The sequence below is a fragment of the Phyllobates terribilis genome, unplaced genomic scaffold (assembly GCF_046119375.1).
Source record: "Phyllobates terribilis strain yellow unplaced genomic scaffold, ASM4611937v1 Scaffold_2__4_contigs__length_985480577, whole genome shotgun sequence".
Taxonomy (NCBI): Eukaryota; Metazoa; Chordata; class Amphibia; order Anura; family Dendrobatidae; genus Phyllobates; species Phyllobates terribilis.
In genome coordinates, this window is record NW_027362762.1 from 103,099,683 (window position 1) to 103,127,267 (window position 27,585).

Sequence of the window (27,585 nt, forward strand, 5' to 3'; positions counted from 1 at the left end):
TTTCTAATTAGATGGTAGAAAAGAACCGCTCAGAAACATTGATAAAATACCCATCATATATAAAAATATAAAGGATATATACCACAATTGATTGTAGAGGGTAGAGATGTGTAACCAGTTGCTTATGTCTCTGTCAAAAACCAAGTATCTGTATAGACCCAAACTGTAAGGCCACGTTCACGAGATACAATCACACTGCATTTTTTTTAAATTCCTATAAAAACACAGCAACCTTTCCACAATTCTGGAAAATTTCAGGAAAAAAAAAGCAGCACAATTGCATTGTGTGAACATAACCTAAAAGCAAAGTCCACTTGAAAGCACAACTACTCATTAAAACAAAAAGTTGGCCATTAAGGTCGCATTAGATTACATTATCCCCCTGTAATTTAAACATAGTATTTTTACAGCTGCATTTTTTTCCGCTGCGTTTACCAGTTCAAGCTAAATTAATATTATTTCATGAAAAATCATGCCCATTGTGTGCCTAATGACACTGCAGAACTATGCGTCTTTTGGTGCATTGTTCCTTTATATACTTCTATATATAAAGATCCGTCACAGAAGAAGTGACCAGACTCCTCGCTTCTTCTCGCCCTACGACCTGCAACAGTGACCCTATTCCCTCACATCTCCTTCAGTCCCTTTCCCCAGCTGTCACTACCCACCTAACTAAAATATTTAACCTCTCTCTTTCTTCAAGTATCTTTCCCTCTTCATTCAAACATGCATCATAACCCCATTACTTAAAAAGCCATCCCTGGATGAGAACTGCACTGCTAACTACAGACCTGTCTCTAATCTTCCCTTCATCTCTAAACTCCGGGAACGCCTGGTCCACTCCCGTTTAATCCGCTATCTCTCAGATAACTCTCTTCTCAACCCTTTACAATCCGGTTTCCGCTCCTCACGCTCTACTGAAACTGCCCTCACTAAAGTCTCTAACAGCTAAATCTAATGGTTAATACTCCCTGCTGTTTCTCCTGGATCGCTCTGCCACTTTTGACACTGTGGATCACCAGCTCCTCCTCACTATGCTCCGCTCTATAGGCCTAAAGGACACCGCTCTCTCCAGGTTCTCCTCCTATCTCTATGACTGCTCCTTCACGGTATCTTTTGCCGGCTCTTCTTCCTCTAATCTTCCCCTTACTATCGGGGTTCCACAAGGATCAGTCCAAGGTCCCCTCCTCTTCTCCTTGCATACTGCCCCTATTGCACAAATCATCAGCAGATTTGGGTTCCAGTATCATCTCTATGCTGACGACACCCAACTATACACTTCTTCACCTGACAACACCCCCACTCTAATACAAAATACCAGTGATTGTCTGTCCGCTGTCTCTAACATCATGTCCTCCCTCTATCTGAAACTGAATCTCTCCAAAATTGAACTCCTTATTTTTCCTCCCTCTACTAACCTATCTCTACCTGATTTTTCAATTTCCTTGCATGGTGCAACTATAACTCCCAAGCAGCAAGCTCGCTGTCTTGGAGTCATATTTGACACACAACTTTCCTTTATTCCCCATATTCAATCACTCACTCGCTCTTGTCACCTGCACCTTAAAAACATCCCCAGAATCCGATCTTTTCTCACCTTTGATGCTGCAAAAACTCTTACTTTCGCTCTTATTCACTCTTGTCCGGACAACTGCAACTCTCTTCTGATCGGTCTCCCTCTAAACAAACTCTCTCCTCTCCAATCCGTCCTGAATGCAGCAGCCAGGGTCGTATTTCTATCAAGCCGCTTCACCGACACCTCTACCCTGTGCCAGTCATTGCACTGGTTACCCATTCACCACAGAATACAATACAAACTCATCTATCTCACCCACAAAGCTCTCCACAGTTCTGCACCGCCCTATATCTCATCCCTCATTTCTGTCTATCACCCCTCCCGCGCCCTCCGTTGTGCACCTGATCTAAGACTAACATCCTCCTTAATCTGAACCTTACACCTCCGTCTCCAAGACTTCTCTCGTGCCGCGCCAGTTTTCTGGAATGCACTGCCCCAAATGATCCGACTGATATCTAGCCCCCATGTCTTCAAACGTGCTTTAAAAACACCTCTGTTTAGACATGCCTATCACCTCAACTCACCAACCTAACTCTCCCCTGTTCCGTCCTAAATATTAATCTTAATCTGCCCCTGACTATTGATCTGTCTCCACATCCTCCATGCACCAAATACCACACAGTAACTGCCCTTAAACAGATACTGGCTGATGACCATGTTCTACCTATTGTGTCCCCCCATTTCTATATAGATTGTAAGCTTGTGAGCCCTCACTCCTCATGTAACTGTTGAAATGTGATACATTGTATTGTTTATATTGTCTGTTTATGTCCCTACTTAATTGTAAAGTGCTGCGGAATATGTTGGTGCTATATAAATAAAATTTATTATTATTATTATTCTATAAGGTTTAAACAAAATTATGTGAGCAGAAAACATAGCACATTAACACTCTGCGTATTATAGGCCCTGTGCCAATGATGAAAGGCCTATTCAATAGGAGAAATGGACACTCCCAACACAGAATATACTACTGAAAGCATGGAGTCATATGTCCAAAAGGTATATATAATAATACATTTTATCAGATTATAGACACAAACTGGCAAAATTTGTAAACATACATATAAAGGATAAAAGCGATAACAATGTGACTCAGGTATTAGAGAGCATGTGGTCCACAGAAATATACTGGAGAGGGTAGAAAAGCATATCAAAACTGTAAAGTGCCAGTGCTACCATGATGATATGTAATGATGTCAGGGTTAATACATAAATGCCTATTTAGCAAGAAAGGATCAGGTATGGCGACCCTTAATATATGGTAGAGTAGTCTATATTATCCTGCTTCTAAGTAGGAAGTTATCTAGAACCGTCAGCTATTAACCTAGACACAAAAATGAAGATATTTCTTACCCATGTCTTTCCCTGTGGGACACAATGCTCGCAGCCCCGACACGAGTTTCACGTGGGCTTCCTCTGGGGGCTGTACATATGGCAGATGTCTAGCTGATCCTTTCTTGCTAAATAGGCATATATGTATTAACCCTGACATCAACACGTATCATCATCTAAGCACTGGCACTTTACAGTTTTGATATATTCTTTCTACCCTCTTTAGTATATTTCTGTGGACCACATGCTCTATAATACCTGAGTCCCATTGTTATCGCTTTTATCCTTTATATGTATGTTTACAATTTTTGGCAATTTGTGTCCATAATCTAATAAAATGTATTATTATATATACCTTTGAATGTATGACTCCATGTTTTCAGTAGTATATACTTCTATAAGGTGCCTGAAAAAAAAACATGTAAACTTGTAATGCTACTTTTAAGGCTAGGGTCACACGACTGATTTTCTCTCATACTAATCACACTCTGATCAGAGTTTGATCAGTGTGATCTGATTTTCTCAGATGTGGAAAATAAAAAAATAAAAATTCTCCACCTACTCCATTCTGCCAGTATGTGAAAACCAAACCACAGTCTGATGTCATCCAAGTGAGGTCAGATTTTTTCCATGGACCCATAGACATTAATGGCTGAGTGCAATCTAATAATTGATCCAAGGAAAAAAATCAGACATGTGCACGGCCGCATAGAATAACATGGGGAATAGTGTGATCTGTCAACACGATTTGATTTTTACGGTCATGTGCATGAGCACTAAGTGTAAAAATTGTGCACCCAAAACAACTTTAAAAAAAAGCAACAAAAAAAGCAATAAACAGCGCAGAATGTTATTGCATAGTTTGGGGAAAAAAATACAACTTAAAAAAAATCTGAGCTTCCACACATGGGAACATGGCCTAAATCCAACCTTCTGAATCAGATCTATAGGTCCATTGGTCAGCCTGTTGGCTCAATAATACTGTTGCCTTAGGTTGTGGGGGTCATGGGTTTCAATCTGAACAAGACAACATTTGCATGCGTTAGTATGTTCTCCCCATGTTTTTGTGGGTTTCCTCCAGGCACTTTGATGTCCTCCCACACTCTAAAAACATACTGATGGGTTAATTTGGCATGTAGATTGTGAGCCTTAAAGGCAATCTGTCAGCAGGTGTTTTCTACCTCATCTGAGAGCAGCCTGACGTAGGCAAAGAGAAGCTGAACCCAACAATGTCGTTTTCTGGGTGCAGCCTTTCTGACATAATCAGAGTTTTTAAATTCAGCAATACAGCAAAGCTGAGGAAGCTAACCCCGCCCACATCAGGCTGTGTATATACAATGTCCATAGACAGTGAGTTGCCTATCACAGGAGGGGGCGGAGTCGGACTAGCATGCACAGAGCTGCTGTGTCCAAGAAATGATAAATTACTGGTGCGAAAACAATCACTGCAAGCAAACAAAACCATGGAGATTGATAAGAGAGGCATCGCTGAAATCGGTGTTTTAACCCCTATAGCATGCTGTCTTCAAATTACATAGCAAAAACCTGCTGACAGATTCCCTTTAATGGGGACACAGGTAAGCAATGACAATCTTTGTGCAGCGCTGCAAAATATGTTGGCAGTAAATAAATCGAAGTTGTTTTGAAGTCTGAGTAATCATTCCAAAACTGTAGTCAAATAATAGTATGAAGGAAATATAGTGACAACTCTTTAACCTTAAATTTAAATGGCCCAGTGAGCCCAAATTTGCTTTAATTTTTCCTTCTTTGCTTTCACTTTTTTATTTTTCGGGCCATAGAGCTGTATTATGCCTTTTTTTTTGCAATATGAGCTGTTTTTATCAATACCATTTTGGGGTCTGTATGACTTTCTGATCTGTTTTATTCTCTTTTTGGGAAGCGAAGTGAACAATAAAATAGAGATTCTGTCATTTTCATTTTACAAGGACTTCAATAAAGGTAGCAATTGCTGAATTTTATATGCCTTAGCGCTTTTTATCACCAGCTTTTACCTTTTGCATTTTCATTTTTTCGTCCATTTTGTCGTTCACCGTATGGGATGAATATTATGATATTTTATGAGTTCAGCCAGTTACGCACACGACGATACCATATATATTTTTAATTATTAGATTTTATTTATGTTCTGGGAAAATATGATTGTGATGATATAAACGTTTATATTTTTTTAAGATTTTTATTTTTTTTTAAAGATTTTTCTTGACCTTCCTAGGGGAATCTGTGATCTGTGCTTGAACAATACACTGACATAATGTATTTAGATTGTGAGCCCCAATGGGGACAGTGAAGATGATATCTGTAAAGTGCTGTGGAATTAATGGCGCTATATAAGGGAGTAAAATAAATTAACACATTTCTCAGTGTATTGTAATTACTGATCTTCTATGACGTCCAGGCACAATTTTGGCTTCACAAATATGCAAACATGGCAAACATGGGGGCCTTCAGTAGGCACTCTGGCTCCCAGAAAAAGTAATTCGCCTCACAATCATGTTGCGACGGAGTCGATGACCGTCGGAGGGGACAACTCCCTCTTATTCCCAAAATAAGCATCATCTAAAGAGTTAGCTCCGTTCGCAGCAGTGAAAGTCAAATACTGGCTGTATTACACAGCCGACACCCACATTGTATGATGAGGGCTCAGCTCTTGAGCCCGCTCCATATATGCAGTGTGCAAAACCGCTATACATCTATGGTGGATACCGCATATTGAAACTTGGCCAAGGTGGGCCCCTTTGATGCCAAAAACCCTGGCACTTTTCTGGGTTCACCGGGTGCTAGACCTGAATTCAATATTATCATAAAATTAAGTCTATCAAGGAACAACAATGGGTTGAGTAAGAAATATCAACCTAAAGCACGGAGACTGTATATAGCGACATGATGTATATTTTTGATAGAAAGGGAAAGCTTCAAAACTTAATTCCAGTCATAGCTCAGTGCTTCCAGGCTTTGGCCTTCTCCCAAAATAGTTTGCCCTCTGACTTTCTAATGCGTCTCAGAATCCTGTGTGCTGGAAGTGAACTGAATGAGTCCACGTTGTCTCCCATAGTGCAGCACTGTATATGTATTGGTAGGAAGCCAGAAAGACACATCTAGAAAATATGTAAGATTAGGCGCTTCTAGGCAGATAGTGCGGCTAATAGATACAGAGATGTAGAAGCTCACACATCTTGTGGGATGAATAGATGTCTACTTTATGGGCCTGTGCATACCAAAGTGCGCAGTCCGGAAGCTCCGGTATAGTTCATTTTGTATTGATGTAGAGACTCTCACGTACTCTCAAATATCACAATCCTTTCTCTAAAATCTCTCGCCTTAATGCAGAGAAAGACTATGACTTGTACAGTGCAATACCTGGCAGTAGAGTGTTTCATTGAGACTCGAGTTATAGTGCTGTGAAAAAGTATATGCCCCCTTCCCAATGTCTTCTATTTTTGCATTTTTGTGACACTTGTATGTTTCAGATCATCAAGCTGCTTTTAAAGAAGTTTCCAGGACTAAGACCTTGCTGATCTATTCTTAAGATTGGTCATTAAAGGGGTTGTCCGGGACTTGAACATTGATGGCCTATCCTTAAGTGGTCACTGATCCAGCACTCCTTGAATCTACTTCCTGCTTCTTAGATAAACACTGCAGAAGCTTCTAATCACTCACTGCAGAGCTGGGATTTAACCCTGTCCTTCCCAGCTATGCTACATAATATACACTTCTCATGTCATTTATTGGATCCTTTTATACCTATGTGTGTCAATGATGTCTTAACTTTGTATGTACTATTTTAATTATTATCTAATAATAATTAGATATTTCTTAAGATATTGTGCCTTGCACGCTATTTTTGTGGGTTTCCCTAAAATAGAACATATTCTGAAAAATGCTGAGACGTGTAAAAAAAAAGTCAAAGTAAGATCACCCCTATAATCACTTACACCTACCCCCCTCCTAAAAATAAAGACCAAATAAACACAGTCGTGCACCAACCAGGAGGTCTATGGTAATTCATCCATGCTAAATGAGCCCTACATGGTTTTTGGGTATTCATAGGAACCAATTCTAAATAATGTGCACACGTGGAAAGAAAAAAAAGTTGCAGTTGGTTTATTTTTGTACTAGAAATTCAGCAGAAGTACTGAGTTGATCCTATGTCTGGAAGTGTATTTCTTCCTGTTATAAGACATCTGCTGAGCTGTATTATTCTTAGATCCCATGAGCCGTGCACTATGCTCAGCTGCACCTACTTTTCATCTTATAAAATCAACCTAAAGTAAAGAATATTTTTACAGAAATTAAAAAAAAGTATTTAAGCATTTCACCGCCACTCCTATGATGGGATAAAACTGAATTTCTAGGCGACACACAATAGGACTTATGTATAATTAACCCTTTCGATGCCCCAACAATCAAATGATTCCTGAGGGCCCGGCGGTCCGAACCTCCCTTGAACAACCGTCATCACTGGGGTAAGCTCGGCATACTCTCTCAGTTCTCCTGCAGCGGCCACTGCAGGAGGAATATGGTATTACATGATAGCCATTCAGATAACTGGATAGACGAAATAATGTATAAAAAAAAGGGTTCACCAGGGCAGATGGCACTATTTTATCTCTATGTCCTGGCTCATAAAGGGAGGTCCATTGCAGTGGTAATCCCATCTGTCATAATATTAATAAAAGCTATGTGTACAACTATTTCCACTATTTCAGACTAATAAACACATCTAATGATATATTCAGTAAACTCGTACTAAACATTAAAGAAGTTTTACCAAGTTGGGAAGTCATCCCTTATCTATAGAATAGGGGATAAGATTCCAATCACTAGGGGTCTGACCTCTAAGACCCACATTGATTCCATGAACAGAGCTTTAAAGGGAATCTGTCAGCAGGTTTTTGCTAAGTCATCTGAGAGAAGCATAATGTAGGAAAAGTGAAGGTGAATCCAGCGATATATCACTTAATTTACTGGGTAGAGCAGGTCTGACACAATCAGAGCTTTTAGATTTAGAATGAAGCAGAGCTGAGAAAGCTAACCCCGCCCACACCAGGCTCTCTGTGTATAACGTCCATAGACAGTGAGCTGCTTAGTTGCCCGACTAGTCCAGCAATGTTAATTTCTTAGTAATAAATCCTTCACACACGTGACACATCCCTGAATTCTGTGTTTCAGCCTCTGTCTCCTGCTGTCTTCAGATTACATAGCAAAAACCGGCTGACAGATTCCCTTTAAACGGTACCATCTGAATTGAGCAGAGGTTGAACATGCGTACCTCCTTTCCATTCATTCTTAATGGGAGTGTAAGTGTTGAAGACCAGTGGAGAGCAGCACTTGGTCACCTCCGGAGGTCCGATTGAGAATGAATGAAGTAGAGGTGTGCATGCTCGACCTCTGCTCCATTCAGAAAGGCCTCTTCGGAGTCCTTCTTCAGGATTAGTTTGGGTCCCAGGGATCGGGAAGTTTTCCCTTATTCTAAGGATAGTGGATGACTTTCATACTTGCAGGCAAAAGGGATTCCAGCTCACCAGTCTGCCAATATAGTCCTCATACAGGTGCACGAACACAAGATCTTGTTGGACAATAACGATGAAAAGATATCCAGAACTCCGTAAATGGGCTAAAATCTTCAAATTTATTTCAGGGACGTAAATATAGACAGAACAGGTTTGTCAGCAAAACCAACGCGTTTCGACCAGAAGAACTTAGTCATGACTTGACCTTCTGATCGAAATGTGTTGGTCTTGCTGACTATTATGTCCTTGTCTATATTTATGTCCCTGAATTAAATTCGAAGATTTTATCCCATTTATGGAGTACTTGATATCTTTTCATCGCTATTGTCTAACAGATAATTTATTTACTTACTTGCTGCATGGTATTTGCTCATTTTGTTATTATCTTAGGTTCTGTCTGTTAAATGGTCACAGTGTGAATGAGCAAATACACATTGCACTTATAAAATATGAGTTCTAGCTAATTTCTTTGGTTTTGCAATATTTTTTTGTGCTTTGTACATACAGGGGTGTGGTGGCTCTTCCTTTTGGGGCTGAGCATCTTGTCTATTTAGGTCCCCACAAGCCTATAAAAAACAGTCAGGTCTTGGTCCTGTTCTGCCCTTTCCTATTCTCAGGACAGTCTGCTGACACATAACGAGATGAACTTGTCACGGTGGGAAGGCTTTAACGCTTTTTTGATCAAAATAGTATCAACTAAGTACCCTAAGTTATTTACATCTACTATTACTATTTGCTTATTTACTTACTGCAGGATATTTGCTCATTTTGTTGTTATTTTAGGTCTGTTAATGGCCACAGTGTGAATGTGCACCTACGCACCGCACTTATACCAACATGTGTTCCGGCTCATTTTTTTTTGTTTTACTTACTTGTATAAGCTTGAGACATGATCCATGGAAAAATGTGGCACTGTGTTTGGAAACAAGTAGCCATGTTTTTCTAGCTCTATCTAAGGGGTAACATTTCTCCTTGCGGAGAGCGACATGTTAAGCATGTCAAGGTGAGGAGACTTTTAAAGCCGCGATGCTCCTCTGGGAAATATGCAGATTGTCTCTTCAGAGAGGAAAAGCATCAAAACTCTAGTGCCACCTACATGAAGTAGCAATCCTAAAAGTCAATAGTGACGAGCCTTATCACATGACTTAGGATATAAGCCAGAACTAGAAACTCAATTCAAGTTCCTGGAGAGTATTACTTTCTTTTTTTTTGCATGCTTTCTGATACTGGACCCATTCTGTGACATGATTAAAATTTCAGGGTGTGCCGCAAGTGACATTGCAGACAAGCTCTTGATGTCCAGTTGCATAGAGATTACTGACTTCTTCTGCCCCCTTCAGACAGAGAAGGTCACCAGTATCATTTCATCAGTGATATACATATCAAAGCCGAAGATGTGTTCCCAAGCTGCATTTAGTAGCTGTACGGTCTAGCCTGGGATTTATACATGGATTTGTTTGCTGAACGAAAGCATAACCGCACAGCCCTATGATAGCCAAGACAGCGCTATGCAAACTTGTGTTTGAAGTTGAAATCTAAAGAGCTGGGAAGATCTACGGCCAGGACTAAGAAGCCTGGAACATGTGCCCGTATAGCATTGTGGCAGCTGTCTCCGTGCACTTAATGGATTTTGGGCATTTAGTTTGTGAACACAGTAAGCTGAGCCATTTTTAGAGGGATCTGTGCAAATGATGCTAAGCAAAATTTGCCACCTGATAAATGCCTGTGCCGTTCTTGTCTGTTATATTTGGCTTAAGTTAAGGCCGAGCAGCGGATGTCCCATGCAGGCGGGTAGACAATACTTAGCATGCTAGCTTGATGTTCTTGTTTAGTTTGCCATTAATCTTACCTCAATGATGTACAGGACCACATTCTTGTAGAAACAGTAGAGGATGCATTTGGTTACTCGATTGTAACTCCAAGCTCCATGGACTAGAAGAAGTTTCTCCAAATAAGAAAACTATGAAGAAGAATAAAATGGGAAATTACATGAGTTACCTTACATTTTTTTATACCTTATTATTGTCAACGCTCAAAAGGGAAAGAAAAACACTTTCAAATGAGCTTTTTCTTGAAAGGAAAGAAAACTATATCGCTAGTGCCAACTATTGTGTCCAGCAACCTTGTACTTTATTGTTGACCCTTTAACGCGGAACTTCTAGAGTTATTATTAGCTATATACAGACAGATGCTTTGGGGTACTTTCACCTCATCAGAGCAGATAAGTGAGCCCCAACTGCCCCCAAAGTTGCATCCAGAGAATAATATATTCAACCAGTTCATTAAATGGTCAGACATTGACTTATAAAGGTAGATAACTTGATGGGTGGCACTAGCGAGAGAGGTTTTTTTTTCCTTCCTGGGAAGCACCAATTTGCATTATTTTACTGACCAAATCTTTCCGACCCGTTTGTCATTAGACTAAATGTGGGAATACAGCTTAAAGTGGAGATATTGCGAACTGACTGAATTATTGAATACACTGAGCAACAATGTGCAAAAAAACAAGAAAGAAAATGGCACTATTCATAACTCACAGTATCTTAAAGGATAAAGACACACACCTCGTGATTATACGGGAACTCCAGGTGCTTCACCAAATGCAAGATTTTCGTAAGACTTGGAAGAGAGAAAAGGCGGCACTCTCTGTACCATAAAAACTTATTTTATTTCAAAATCATTAAAAAAATGGACACAGGAGAATGCAGGTGCAAGAGAAGAACAATGGCCGTTTCGCACACAATGGTGCTTCAACTTGTCCAAACACGTGTTTGGACCAGTTGAAGCACCATTGTGTGCGAAACGGCAATCATCCATCTCTTGCACCTGCATTCTCCTGCATCCATTTTTTAATGATTTTGCAATAAAATACATTTTTATGGGACAGAGAGTGCCGCCTTTTCTCTCTTCAAAGTCTAGACTAAGCAACAGTCTTAGGGTTCCTGCACATGGCCATATAGTGGCTGTATAGGAGCCACATGTTTAGCATCAAGGACGGATCAGATCCAATCCTGTTCGATGAAGAAAGTCTTTCCCAAAATATGCTTTGGAAAAAGGTTTACTGCTTCAAGAGGAAAGGATGCTATCCTTTTCTTGGACCTAAACATATGACAAGGAGCCATAATATGTCCATCTGTATCTAATCTGAAGGTAGTAATCACAGATCAGCTTTTTTATATTTTGACTGATTGGTAATTTTACCCCAGTGGATATTTTTTTTCAAGTTTCTTTTATATTTTTTGTTATATGTTTCCAGTTGAAATAGATATTATTCATAGGAAAGGTGATAATTAATGAAATAATAACCCCGCGCTATAGCTGGACCATATAAAATGCTACTTCATACAAAAATAAACAGACAGACTGTGTTGGGCAGTAAGAAAATTAAGCACCACACAAAAATAAAACTAAATAGTATCAATATAAGTCCAGTTAAACAGCAGTCTAATAGAATACTAAATTACAAGCAGAAGAAAAATACTGAATAAATAGTATAACCATAGACCAGAAGTGTATACAAGTAACTGTCTAAATAACAGAGGCCATCAGAAATAAACATAAGTTAAATAAAATTCTGATATAAAAACAGTAGTTGGCCGAACATGTGGTCTGGCAACGTCCCACTCACCCTACACACGGCAACAAAAAGTGCCAAGGTCTTAGGTTGAATCCTTGCAGGCGGTGGTTGGGTGTCTGAAGATTTCCAGATCCCAGAGGAAACAGCGTGAACGAGTGATGCAGGAGACGAGGCGCCCCGACAGGTGGCATACCTGGAGACGGAAGAAAGGCACTGAGCCACAGAAAGTGTGACGGCACACAGTCTTGAGGTACGGAAGATGAGAGAGTCCACACTTCATTTCCTTCGGAAAGGCTGGTGTCCTTCATCAGAGGTGACTGTGATTACGCTGATCCATTAACCTACTGTTCAGCTGGACTTATATTGATACTATTTAGTTTATTTTTGCATGGTGCTTAATTTTCTTACTGCCCAACACAGTCTGTCCATTTATTTTTGTACACATCGTTCTTCAGCACAGTGTATGAAGTAGCATGTTATAGAGTCCAGCAATAGTGCAGGGGTATTATTTCATTTATTATCTGTTTACAGTAGACTACTGAGAGGTGTGTGCAACACCTTCTTCTGTTCAGCTATCAGGTGGATACCACCTCCTCCTTCTTCCACCTATCCGCCTATTGCACACATGTCAAACTCCAGCCCGGGGGACAAATCTGGCCTGCAGGGTGATTATATTTGGCCTGCGACACCAGAACAGCCACCCCTATGTGGGGCCATTAGTCTGTATAGAGGACTATGTGGGGCCATTAGTCTGTATGGAGGACTATGTGGGGCCATTATTCTGTATGGAGGACTATGTGGGGCCATTATTCTGTATGGAGGACTATGTGGGGCCATTATTCTGTATGGATGACTATGTGGGGCCCATTATTCTGTATGGAGAACTATGTGAGGCCCATTATTCTATATGGAGGACTATGTGAGGCCCATTATTCTGTATGGAGGGCTATGTGAGGCCCATTATACTGTATGGAGGACTATGTGGGGCCCATTATTCTGTATGGAGGACTATGTGGGGCCATTATTCTTTATGGAGGACTATGTGGGGCCCATTATTCTGTATGGAGGACTATGTGGGGCCATTATTCTGTATGGAGGACTATCTGGGACCCATTATACTGTATGGAGGACTATGTGGGGCTCATTCTACTGTATGGAGGACTATGTGGGGCCATTATTCTGTATGGAGGACTATGTGGGACCCATTATACTGTATGGAGGACTATGTGAGGCCCATTATTCTGTATGGAGGGCTATGTGAGGCCCATTATACTGTATGGAGGACTATGTAGGGCCATTATTCTGTATGGAGGACTATGTGGGACCCATTATACTGTATGGAGGACTATGTGGGGCCCATTCTACTGTATGGAGGACTATGTCGGGCTCATTATTCTGTATGGAGGACTATGTGGGGCCCATTATACTGTATGGAGGACTATGTGTGGCTCATTATTCTGTATGGAGGACTATGTGGGGCCCATTATTTTGTATGGAGGACTATGTGGGGGTCCATTATACTGTGTGGAGGACTATGTGGGGCAATTATTCTGTATGAAGGGCTATGTGAGGCCCATTATACTGTATGGAGGACTATGTGGGGCACATTATTCTGTATGGAGGACTATGTGGGGTCATTATTCTGTATGGAGGACTATGTGGGGCCCATTATTCTGTATGGAGGACTATGTGGGGCCATTATTCTGTATGGAGGACTATGTGGGACCCATTATACTGTATGGAGGACTATGTGGGGCCCATTCTACTGTATGGAGGACTATGTGGGGCCATTATTCTGTATGGAGGACTATGTGGGACCCATTATACTGTATGGAGGACTATGTGAGGCCCATTATTTTGTATGGAGGACTATGCAGGACCCATTATTCTGTATGGAAGACTATGTGGGACCCATTATTCTTTATGGAGGACTATGTGGGGCCCATTATTCTGTATGGAGGACTATGTCGGGCTCATTATTCTATATGGAGGACTATGTGGGGCCCATTATACTGTATGGAGGACTATGTGGGGCTCATTATTCTGTATGGAGGACTATGTGGGGCCCATTATTTTGTATGGAGGACTATGTGGGGGTCCATTATACTGTATGGAGGACTATGTGGGGCAATTATTCTGTATGGAGGACTAGGTGGAGTACATTATACTGTATGGAGGACTATGTAGGGCCCATTATTTTGTATGGAGGACTATGTGGGGGTCCATTATACTGTATGGAGGACTATGTGAGGCCATTATTCTGCATGGAGGACTATGTGAGGCCATTATTCTGTATGGAGGACTGAGTGAGGCCATTATACTGTATGGAGGACTATGTGGGGCGATTATTCTGTATGGAGGACTAGGTGGAGTACATTATACTGTATGGAGGACTATGTAGGGCCCATTATTTTGTATGGAGGACTATGTGGGGGTCCATTATACTGTATGGAGGACTATGTGAGGCCATTATTCTGTATGGAGGACTGTTTGAGGCCATCCTCAGCAGGACTCAGGAAGAGTTTGTGGACGAGTAGTGAACCAGCCGAAGAATGATAAAAATGGCTGCCATTTACCCACATCTGGTAAGGGAAGCGGCACTGTGATTATAGTGGCGGTTTCCATTTTGAAAGAATTGTGCTGTAAAAAAATTGGGGGCACTGTGACTGATGCTCCTAGGGGATGGGGCAAAATATATAGTCAGCAATAATATGCACTAACTAGGCCTGATTAATGACCATTAAGTTGGGAATGTTTTGGGGGTCTGGCGTTGCTCTCTGCCATCTACCACATTTTGGCGCTGAAATACATAAAATATTTTGTGCACATGAACCAGTACCCTATTTTGTCACAATTTGAGAATTACACGGCATTTTGGTTTAGCAACTTTAGGAACTTTGTTGTTTCTTATTGAAATTAATTATTCCGCGATGAGTGTCCTAATTATAGATAATTCAAATGTAATTATTAATTCGAAAAAAGTTATTAAATATAATACAGCAAATTTATATGAAACTGTAGGGATGGTCCAAAAGTAAAACCTATTTTTATCCTAAATTCCTATCTCATTTAATGTAATAATCTAATCACTTTTGTAATTAATTAATAATTCCCTGCCGTTCCCTCTCTACCCTAACTGCTTTATTCATTTTTTTACTAGTTCCTCTGATGGTGCTTTGTTTGAGAATCCAAGTGCATGCTGGGATAATCAAATTAAGTGTCATCGGGGGACAGACGTAGCAATTACTACCACAGCCTCTGACCCCTCCCTGAAATTAAGTGTCATCAGTGACGTCCGTTTCAGGGGCTGGGCTAGTCCCTGCTCTACTGAGCATGTGCTGGTTGTCAAATCCGACACATGCTCAGTACCTATTGTCAGTAGACACACTGGGCTTCTCTCAATAGAAGAAAATTAAGAGAAGCTGGGGGAGTTCAGTCAGCACGTGACCGACCACTCGCACCGGAAATACAGGAAAATTTTACGATTCGGCAGCCTACAATCACAAAGTGACTGCAGACTTTCCTCCATAGCCTTAACAAACCCTTTAAGGCAGGGCACTCAGCAATCGGGGAGGGTAATTGAACTTTTTTTGGACATATTATCCTGCCTAATTTCTTTTGTACTACCCGGAGCGATGCCATAACCTATTGTAGAATCTGTACGGATACAGCTTATGCAATAGGACCCGAAAACTTCTAGGAAGCATAAAGATGTAATGAGAGATCCACCACATGGCAGTCATAATGCTATAGGCCTCAGTTATTTTACTGCCAGAAAGAAAATGCTAACAGATGAGTATCAGGCTCTGAAATGCAGTCTGGAAGGTGCTAAGTCCCGGCAGATAGCAGAGAATTTATACTACACACATTGCTTTCATAGGAGACAGATCGGGAGTTCTTCTGGAAAGAATGCATCAGCAAACTCCAATGTGCTGTGACCGAGCTGTATAAATCATTATAACACAAGCTTAAATGCAAAACCCCAAAAAAAGGTTCCTTAAAAATAGTGAATAAACGTACGAAACATCTAATACAAGATGCTTTCTAATAACACCCTAAGTCAGCCATTCATACATAGGAGATACATTGTTATGATGGAAAATAAATCTATGCTTCTCCCCATAATGGCGTTTTCCATATCAAGCACTGTACCTTATACAAGCAAAATTGATCCAATCCCTTTGACCATAATAATAATTATTTCAGATCAGTGCAATAATTAGTAAGTATAAACTCAGCCTTAAAGGGAAATTACATTACTAGGTTCATGAATCAATAGACTTAACCGTTGTATTGATGAGAAACGTACAGTACATTGATCTTATGCATGTAGCTATAGTTCGTGGTTAATGAAACATTTATCGTACACTATATACTAGTACTACCTTATGTGCTCCGACTGTTAATACAAACTGTAAAAAGAGAATATTTCCCTTTAAAAATATATAGTTGTGGGAAAAAAATACAGTTCGGTCCAGAAATATTTGGACAGTGATACAAGCTTTGGTATTTTAGCTGTTTACCAACAGTTAAATCAATATGGGCTTAAACTGCAGACTCTCAGCTTTAATTTGAGGGTATTCACATCCTAATTGGAGTAAGGGCTTAGGAATTACAGCTCTTTAATATGTAGTCAAGGGACCAAAAGTAATTGGACAATTATCTCAAAAGCTCTGAAAAGGGCTGCATAGGCTATTTTCTCATTAATCCATCATCAATTAAGCAGGTAAAAGGTCTGGAGAGGATTCCAGGTGTGGCATTTGTATTTGGCAGCTGTTGCTGTGAACCCACAACATACGGTCAAAGGAGCACTCAATCAAAGAAAAAAGACCATCATTAGATTGAAAAAAGAAGAAGAAATCCATCATAGAAATAGCAGAAATGTTAGGAGTGGCCAAACCAATAGTTTGGTACATTTTGCAAAAAAAAAAGAATGCACTGGTGAGCTTGGGGACTCAAAGACCTGGACATCCACGGAAGACAACAGTGGTGGATGATTGGAGAATCCTTTCCATGGTGAAGAAAGCCCCTTCACAACACCCACCCAAGTGAAGAACACTTCTGGAAGTAGGTATTTGGAGTCTAAGTCTACCATAAAGAGAAGACTTCATAGGGAGCAAATACCACCACAAGATAAAAAACATTAATCAGCCTTAAACATAGAAAGACCAGATTAGATTTTGCAAAAAAAAAAATCTAAAGAAGCAAGCTAAGTTCAAGAAAAGCAATCTTTGGACAGATGAAATTAGGATCAACCTGTACCAGAAGGATGGGAAGAAGAAAGTATGGAGAAGGCTTGGAACAGCTCATGATTCAAAGCACACTACATCCTCTGTAAGGCTATGTGCCCACGATGCAGAAATGCTCAGGATTTTTTCCTGAGCGTTTCTGCATCTCCCTGGCAGAAAAAAAACGCATGTGGATTGTACATGCGGATTGTACATGCGTTTTCTTGCCAGGGACATGCGGAAGTGAAGCGTTTGCATTTCCGCATGCGGGTTGACAAGCGCTTTCCAAGCGATTTTAGCATCACTTGGAAAGTGCTTGTCAACTTGGTCACACTATATAAATCCATGCAAACGGCATGGATTTATATACTGTGACCGAAAGAATGGTAAAAAATAAAAAAATAAATATATACTTACCCTCTGATGGCCCCCGGTGTCTTGATTCCCACCGTTCTCCCTTGCCGGCAGCTCGCGGTACACTGAAGGACCTACCGACGTCAGCGTTGCGTGACCCGTCACATGACAATGACGTCAGCGCAGGTCCTTCAGTCCATCGCTAGCTGCCGGCATGAAAGGACGAGTGTACCGGGGGCCATCAGAAGGTAAATATAATCTTTATTTTTTATTTTATTATTTTTTTCACAGTTTTCTATGGTACCCGGGTCCGGAGGAGAGTCTCCTCTTCTCTAGACCTGGGTACCATCCGCACATTGGAACGTGTGTAATCCGCATGTCCTTATCTAGTGAAGCGAAATCCATGCGTTCTAATGCAAGTCAATGACGTCGAAAACGCGTTTCCGCAAAATAATTGGTAGTGTTGCGTTTTTTTCCGCAATGATAATCCGCAGCGGAAATTTCCGCAGCATGTGCACAGCACATGCGGATTATCATTGGGGAACATGGCAGGTCTTCTACCAGGCGTTTTTTTAAGCGTTTCTGCAGCGTTTTTGCCGCTGCGGTAACGCTTAAAAAAGGCATTGTGGGCACACAGCCTAACACATGGTGGAAGAAGTGTGATGGATGAGCATCCATGGCTTCCAATGGCACTGGGACACTAGTGTTTATTGATGACTTGTCTGACGACAGAAGCAGCCGGATGAATTCTGGAGTGTACAGGGCTACTGTATAGTTTCTGCTCAGATTCAACCAAATGCAGCAAGGATGATTGGACGGCGCTTCACAGTACAGATGGACAATGACCCAAAACATACTGCGAAAGCAAAGAAGTGGAATATTCTGCAAAGGCCGAGTCAATCACCTGATCTCAAACCCATCGAGCAGCATTTCACATGACTAAGACAAAACGTACGAAAGAAAGACCCACAAACAAGGAACAATCGAAGTCAGCTGCAGTAAAGGCCGGCAAAGCATCACACAGGAGGAAACCCAGCGTTTGGTGATGTCCATTGCTTCCAGACTTCAGGCAGTCATTGCTGCAAAGGATTCTCTACAAAGTATTATAAATTAACATTTTATTAATGGTAAAGTTAATTTGTCCAATTACTTTTGTGCTCCTGAAATGAGGAGGCTTAGTAGAAAAATTATTGCAATTCCTAAATGTTTCACAGGATATTTTTGTGCAACCCCTTTAATTAAACCTGAAAGTCTACACTTCAATTGCATCTAGGTTGTTTTTTTAAACATTTTAAATAAAAATTAGTGGTCTGCAGAACCCAAATCACGAAGATCCGGTCACTGTCCAAATGTTTCTGAACCTAACTGTACATTAAGCTTAAAGTGAAAATCCAACTCTGATCACCATGAGTGCTTAAGGCCATTAAGGCCAGCATACCTACTGTATAAGGCACAGAGGCAGCTTCTGTACAATTGTAAGGGCTCATTCAGACGTGCGATTTCATCCTATGAGTTCTATCTGTTTTTCATGGATAGAGCTTGTACCTCTGTGGGGTACTTCACATGTCCAATATTTTCCTCAGAATGAGTGGTCCACATAAAAATCATAAAGACATGTCCGATATTGATTTGAGTGTCAGATCAAAAGCACTAAGAACGTCTATGGGACCTTTAAAAAAAATCAGGCAGCACTAGGATGCCATCCATTTGCTGTCCATTTTTGTTTGACAGGAGAAACTTGAGAAACCTCCTTTTCTTATTCATACAAGAAAAACTAATGAAATTCTGATCTTAAAAACGGACAAAGACCAAACAGTGATCAAAAACTAATGAAACTCAGACAGTTTTTTGCATACGAAAAAAATCTGTCACGCAAGGTGAAGGAAGGCACAAGTGTACAACGACGGGAAGGGGGGGAAGGAAGCCCAGCAACTAGGGAAAAGGGGAGTGGAGACCCCTAGGCAGATGTAATATCATACTGCCTTCTCTATCGTCCCTATATAGGTTCCACACCTATCGCCGAGCAGGAACCTAATCCCTGAATGTCCCTAGAGCTTGACCCTAGATAGGGAGGGGACGGGGTGAACACAAGTCAAGCCCCACTACAAACTAAAGACAACAAGGTAAACAAACAAAGGGGATACACTTAGCTTGATCAGACACCAGAGAGATAACAGCAACTGTCCTCCAAGGGCACCAAAGAAGAAACTAGCCGATTGCTAGTGCTTCAAGCCTGCTCAGAGGTACATAGAACTATCACTGGTGAATCTCTAGAGAAACTGAGAATATTTAACTACAAAGCAAGGGTGTGTCAATCAGTAGCAGAAGGTGGAGGTCGCTGCTGGGTCCTAAAGGAAGAAGGATATAACTATACTACAGAGATGATAGGATCAAGAAGGCGTCTGCAATGCCAAGCGCAGTGACCTTCTACAACCGGATCCAGAGCGACTGTCTGTCACACTTGATACACCCGTGACAAAATCACTGATGTCTGAATGAGCCCTAACAATCTATCAGCCACATTTCTGATCAAAAGCGCTAAATCCTCTGCAGATATAGAGTGAAATGCTAAAATTCTATAGGCCTGCATCACCACTAGGGGGAGCTTAGAAGTTTACTGCATACAGTTTTATTACGGAATTCAATGTAAAATCAGTATGCGGTAATCCGAAAAACCTCCAAGTGCTGGCAGCAGACAGCCAAGCTTTGGAATCTGTAAGAGAACATCATCACACCTATAACACTATAATAAAATATAAGTAATCACAAAGTTTAGAAGCTATTAAGACTAGAAAAAGAAAATCATCTTTAGGCCTTTCTGATATGCAAAAAAACGGTCCGATCGGTGTTTCTGATCCGATTTTCATCAGTGTTTCTATTCTGAGTTCCATCAGTTTTTAGTCCATGAGTCATATTTTACCATCAGAATAACATCAGTGATTTTCTCAGGGGAAAAACTAAATAAAATTGTATTGCTTCTCTTATCCAATGCAATGTTAAAAACGGACAGCACACGGATGACTATGTGCAGTCAGTGAATTTTCATGGACACATACACTTATCTAGGTAATTTTGATCCATGACCCAAATCAAAAAAAGGACACTCAGTCGCGAATGGACGCAAATATGTGAACAGCTCCATAAACTATAATGGGTACGTGTTCTGTGAAAAACACGGATAGAACACGTACGTGATTCACAGACAACTGAAGACTTAAGATTGGACATTCACTTTAAAGTGAATTAATCACCAAGGTATTTTGCTAATTGAAACCAGATCTTGTACCTTATTTTTATTTCTAATGTGGTAAATAATGAGAATAATGAGATGATGGCTGAAAAATGATCTCTACAGAACAGTGTCAGCTTATTACAAGGCTCATTGGCCAGAGAAGAAAACTGCAAGATTTCAAGATTTTTTAAAACACCAACAGTGACATGGAATAATGTAACAAAAATGTTACAAGAGAAAGTTTAGCATAAAAATGTCATTTAAATAATTAGTAATTTTCTAACAATATATTTCCACTAAGCTACCTATGCTCATAAAATAAGTAGTCAGACAACTGTATGGCCACTTTGTTACCCAACTCTCTGCCGGTTAAACTTCCAAGTTATTTTGACACGAGGTAAGAGAGGTAACAAATGATCTTCAGGTGAAACAGAGAAACTAAACCTTTGATAATTTTTTTAATATATTTTTTTGTCTTATAATCGCAAGTGACTGATGGGGTGCAGGTCCTGAGACTGATTACTGAAAAAATCCCTACGAAATGCACAGTTCCAGAGATAAGAGCGCACTGCTCCTGCCTGAGCTCGCACAGAGCAGAGATTCTAGAAAAAGGCACAGGCTTTCCATTGAATCTGTACGCCGATCTGTGTGTGCTCAGGCAGGAGTTGTGCGGGACTGTCTACTGAGCTGTACATTTCTCAGGGTTTTTTTTAACAATTGTTGGTGAACCCGAACCTCCACCAATCAGCTTTCAACTAAAAGAACAAAAATAAAAATACAAAGTTTAAGTTAATCTGTAAAGAGTAACTCAACTTTTTTTTTAATTATTCATCAGCCCTTATAAAGTTTATACATTTTTTGTAATATATTTTCTTACTGTCATATCTGAGTCTCAACATGCTGAAGAAACCCTGTGTCATAGGTGTGTCAGAAGTGACAGACAGACGCCCTGCAGTTGGTTGCAGGACATCTCTACGTTTGGCATTACAGACACCATCTTAGAGGCTGTCTCTCTAGGACCCAGTGGCTACCTTCCTCTGGCTAATTAACACCCTTGCCTGGGTGTATAAATACCTGCTGTCTGCTTGAGGGAGGTGGCGGCGATACTCACATTACCCTTTGTGAAGGCTTGGAGCAAGTGCATTACTTCTTCCTCTCTGCAGCTTTGAGGACAGGTGTTCATCTCTCTGAAGTCGACTAAAGATAAGCTATCTTCCGTTGTTTGTTCCCCCTTGTTGTCTTTAGTGGTCAGTGGGTATCGACTTGTGTTCGTCCCCCTCCCTTCCCTAGCCAGGGCCAAACGCCAGGGAAAGACAGGACGAGGTCACGTGAGGCGATTGGTGAAGAGCCAATATAGGGACATTAGTGGAGTCAGGGTGATATTATATCAGCCTAGGAGATCTTCCCCCTTTCCCTAGAGTCTGGGCCCCCTTTTCACGCTTCCCTTCCCTTAGTCTTTCCTACACTCTGGTCGCTAGACAGCACCCCACTAATACCACGGTTACAGCTGGCAGAACGACAGCAGCATCTGGTAGTCTAGCTTTAAGATTCCTGAGATTAGTTGTCAGTTTCCTGTCCACCTGTGTTTTCATGTGTTTTTAGCTCTTTGCTGGGAGCCATGGGGGAACTCCTTTCTATAAAATTCCAACATAGTCTCTGGCTGCCAGTTATTTAGTGCCACTAGAGCTGGTCACACTGATAATTTTTTTCTCTTGTGCTACTTTGTATTTTTCAATTTTTGACGATTTTCTTGTATTTTCACCACCCGCTTGCTTTCGCATTTTGTTCCTGACCTCTTGGTTCTGACACCTCGTGGTGACCTTTCTTGCCGCCAGCTTGCTCCAAAGGTCAACAGCTCACTCATGGCCCCAGCAGATGGGTCCCTGTGTAAGTCCAGATCCTTGTACAGGGATTAAAAGGTGAAGTCCTATGGTTTGTTCTGACGAAGAGGTTTGAATACCTTGAAATGCGTTGACGAATACAAACCGCGTCCACACTTCATTTGGTCTCCCATCATATATTGGATCTCTGGCAGCGTGGATTTACATCCATTCCTATCTCCTAGCATTTGTATCCTATTTACTTGGTGGTTCTACAGCAGCCTTTTTACGAGCTTTCAAGAGGGGTTGTGACTGTCACAAGTCAACCCAACCAGGTTTGCACATTCTACTTCTAACTCATACTTTGTAAACCGAACAAGACCCTATTGCGATTTTTTGTCTTTCCAGTTTTTATTTAATTTGTCAAAGGTCAACAGCTGACTCTTGGCCACAGCAGATGGGTCCCTGTGTAAATCCAGATCCTTGTACAGGGATTAAAAGGTGAAGGCTAGGCCAAAAACCTGGGATCTGGTAAACCAAGTGGCTTGCGCTAAGTCTGTCTGTGGAAGTCCTCTTAAAAGCTGCAAGGCTTTCACAAACAGTGCACCCATAACTTATTTTACTTCCTTTCCTTCTATCTTTAACACTATTCTAAAAGTGCTGGTCTATCTGCCTGATTCATGTTGTCTTAGCAGCTGATTTGAACTACAGGTCTGCAATTCAAATCAGCCACTAAAACAGTACTAACTAGGCAGATTATCCACCACTTCCAGCATGGTGTTCAAGATAGAAGGAAGCAAAGTAAGGTAATAATTAAATAAATAAAAAATGTAGTAAATCTTTAAGCAACTATCTAAATGATCTTCATCACAATTTTGCTGTTGCAAAGTGTTTGTAAGTCCTTTTATATAGCTGAATGATCTGCAAAAAAGATATATATCTATCAGAGCTTCTGCTCCTGATGGCATTCACTGCTCTCACCTTGAGTGTGGTGGGTGTTTGTACACAAATCTGGAGAGGAGAGAGGGGAAAGTATCTAAAGTCTTATGGATAGCAGACAAAACAGGTTATAGATAAGGAGGCAACCACATGAAGATGAAATACACATAGTTCTAGGGCTGTGTTGATACATGAAAGCAAGTGACATCCAACCTATATTACTAGGAAAGAACCGTCTAGAAAATAAAAAGTTTGAAACTTAGCAAACTACAAATCAGGGGTCTGAAAATGAATAAGGGCTTTAGGATTGCAGGCTGAAACTTTTATTAAATTGTATAATTTAATTTAATTAATCAAAATTAAATTACCGTAATAATTTGTTAATTTTATTTTATTATTTTATTTGCAAGGTGACTATTAACATATGTAAGCATTTGTTTTATTATTTAAAAGTTGTCCATAGTCATTAAGTTGTCCAATACTTGTTTCAACCCATGGAAAATGACAGAAGATAGTCCTAATACACATAAATTCAACTAAAAAGAAACAGTCTTGATTTTATGGTCATTTTAAGTTATCTTGATTTTAGCCACCACAAATTAACAGTACCGTTGATAGGATCATTAGTTTAGTAAAAGTCACACAGTTATACTTGGCCAACCCTTGGATGGGTGTGGTGTAAATTTAGATAATATTTTTTGGAAAAAAAAAAACAGCTCCTCTGAGCTTCTATAAACTTCAGGAGTCGTAAATCGCTTCAACAAAACCATGGAACATTGTCCAGGAGGGATATATATCATCTTTAGGAAGGGAGTTTAGACAAAAGCTGTCCTGAGTGGCGCCTCTCCCTTGCTCCTCGATGCTCACATCTGCTAATACGAAATGATATATCTTCCAAACAATATAAGACAGTGTTCTACAGCCAGATTAAAAAATACACACTACACAAGGGCATCCAAGGTGCTGGCTTTAGGGTTTTGGTGACGGCACAGATGATATCCCCAAATGATTTGTGTGGGATTCAGGGACTGCCTCATGATACATGTATCTGATACCTCTGTCAACAGTCTACAACAGCTGCTGGCTTGAGCTCCTGACCTGAGCTATGGAGTAATCGGAGGAGTTGGTTGCCTGCATGCCCTCGTTCCCACTGATCCCAACTCCGACGTGTGCGGTCTGGATCATTCCTACGTCGTTGGCACCATCTCCAATTGCCAGTGTGATGGCATTTACATGTTTCTTTACCATGTCTACAATTTCAGATTTCTGCAGCGGAGACACTCTGAAAAGCAGAAGCAAATATGTCAGTCAGCTACTGTGAAGTTACAAAATATACATGTCTTTCTAATGTGACAGCTGTAAACCAGATTTAGACCTACCCAATCTGAGGTTCTCAGAAAATGCTCCAGTTCAATACCTAATACGTATTGCAGATGTGGAACAATGAATTTAAAAAGCTCCTCTATGAAATCTTTCTATTCCATGAGGTTTCCCTCGCTAACACTTTTCTTATAATAAGCATTCCATACTGTGCGACTTCCAAAACTAACTCCATCCTGCACAGAAGTGTGAGATCCCATTTCAGGACCCTAACACAGCAAGCGACGGCGTTCTACAATATTTCACCAGAAATCAGATGGGGAACATTAGAATATTTCACATCCGCAACTCTGGAACTCTTTTCAACAAGTTAATATGTATTACAATTGCATAAGACAAGAATATCCTAGACAAGAAGTATCACCATTTTTCTAGATGAAATAAACAAAGTGCACCCTTATAAATGAGATGGGCAAACAACCATCTTTTCCGTATGTATTATAAACATGAATGCTCAGATTATTCAGGCATGCCTGTTTATTTAAAAACTAGATGGTGGCCCGATTCTAACGCATCGGGCATTCTAGAATATGTATGCGGCCGACAGGGCGCAATCAGCAGAGCGGTGTTTAAATTTGGCGCCAAAATCGCTGATTGGTCGCAGCCGGCGGCTCGCAGCAGAAGTACCCCGACAGGCGGCGCCGCTGACCTCCATGCGGCTACAGTCGGGAGATCAGCGGCTAGGGCCGCTGATCTCCCGACAGCAAGTGTGAAGGGAGGACCGGAGAGCGGCGCTGCCTGTACGGAGACTTCCGCTGTGAGCAGCCGGGAGATGACCAGCTGCTCGCAGCAGAAGTATCCTGACCGGCGGCGCCGCTCCCCGCTCCTCCCTTCACACTTGCCGTCGGGAGATCAGCGGCCCTAGCCACTGATCTCCCGACGGTAGCCGCATGGAGGTCAGCGGCGCCGTCGGTCGGGGTACTTCTGCTGCGAGCAGCCGGGAGATGACCGACTAGCGTCGGTCATCTCCCGGCTGCATCACCGCTGACCTCCGTGCGGCAGATGAGCCGCTAACGGCCGCCATATTTTTCTGAAATCCCGAGTCGCTGATTGGCTGTGGCCAGACCAATCAGCGAAGCGGGATTTCCTGGACAGACAGACAGACGGGATAAGACGATTATATATATTAGATAATGACCCATCATTGGGTTACGTTTGATGGGGCACCCATCTGACTCTGACACATGGGCCTACCATAGCCACATTTAGGGAAGGTGAATATGCAGATTCTTGGCTCAGTGACTACTTTAGACTTTAATAGAGTCATATACATGTGCAGGCTTGGACTGGCCCACAGGAGACCAGGACAATCCTCAGGTGGGCCACCACCCTCTTATATGAGCAGTACTTGGCACAATATACTTGAATCACTATGTACAGATAAAGGCAGCATCTTATTCATGTAACAATCTACCCAGCTCATTGTTGTATAAGTTTGTGATTGAGGATAATGTCACATTTGCATGTCGCTGAAAAGTGGGGCCCTGGAGTTGGTTACTGGTGGGTCCTTGGAACCCCAGTCCGACACAACATTCGTGGCCACCCAGGAGCCACCAAGACCACTGCAGAGGTCCCCAAGGTGGTGGATCACCTAGGGCAACTTACCCTTGAGGAGAGGGGAGTTAAGGCTTATTTAGATGAGCCAATAGTCATGAACAAGTGGCAATCACCCAAGGAATAAGCAAATGCTCATTCGTTGCATGTGTGGACCATTGGACCATTCGTGTCCGCATAAAAATCATCATTATTGCCAACAAAGGTGATATGCTGGTCATATTAACGATAGTTCTGTGCATACAGAATATGGGTTGGTCTATCAAAACAGGCCATTAAAAAGCAATAATTGGCTTACTCGCAAACAGAGGACAGTGGATTAGTGGCTGCGGTCGGCTCATGTACAAGGTCCTATGTCACTGTTAGGCAACCATAAACAATAGTAGCATTCATTATTTAAGAAATGAAGGATTTTCCTAGGGATAGGAGAATAAACAGGAGCGCTACCTAAGCGTAGAAAGTCGTTGTATAAATCAGGTGAGAGATGATGAATATGTGCTCACCTGATGAAGCTGTGCTAACTGAGGCACAACTGTAGGAAAGAACCCAGTATATGATCTGCACTCAGCCTGATGGACATGGAAATCTCTCCAATGGAGTTCAAACGACAATGAAACAGCAACGATAATCCAGGAATTTGGCACTTCCACCATGAAGTGATAATGATTGAAAGGACCCGAAGTAGAGCTGTGTGCTCCAAAAAAGAGTATTTTATAAAGACTATAACAAGAAAAACACAACGCGTTTTGGCTATAAGCAGCCTTCATCAGGTATCAACCTAATGATGGCTGTTTATAGCCGAAAAGAATCAGGTGTCCACCTCATGAAGGCTGTTTATAACTGACATGCATTAGGTGTCAACCTAATGAAGGCTGTTTATAGCCGAAACGCATCAGGTGTCCACCTGATGAAGGCTGTTTATAACCGAAACGCATCAGGTGTCCACCTGATGAAGGCAGTTTATAGCCGAAACGTGTTGTGTTTTTATTGTTGCAGTTTTTATCAAATACTCTATTTTTAGGGCACACAGCTCCACTACGGGTCCTTCCAATCATTAGC

The 27,585-nt window shown here is 41.2% G+C and overlaps 1 protein-coding gene across 4 annotated transcripts in view; it reads right to left on the minus strand.

Moving 5' to 3' along the window:
- ATP8A2 (ATPase phospholipid transporting 8A2) overlaps positions 1 to 27,585 on the minus strand; it is a 999,149-nt gene that overhangs the window by 440,170 nt on the left and 531,394 nt on the right. For all 4 annotated transcript variants that reach the window (XM_073662455.1, XM_073662456.1, XM_073662454.1 and 1 more), the window contains 2 exons: positions 24,691 to 24,874; positions 10,292 to 10,402 (listed from right to left, as the gene is read on the minus strand). In XM_073662455.1, coding sequence (XP_073518556.1) covers positions 10,292 to 10,402; positions 24,691 to 24,874 — 295 coding nt within the window. The remainder of the gene's footprint in view (positions 1 to 10,291; positions 10,403 to 24,690; positions 24,875 to 27,585) is intronic.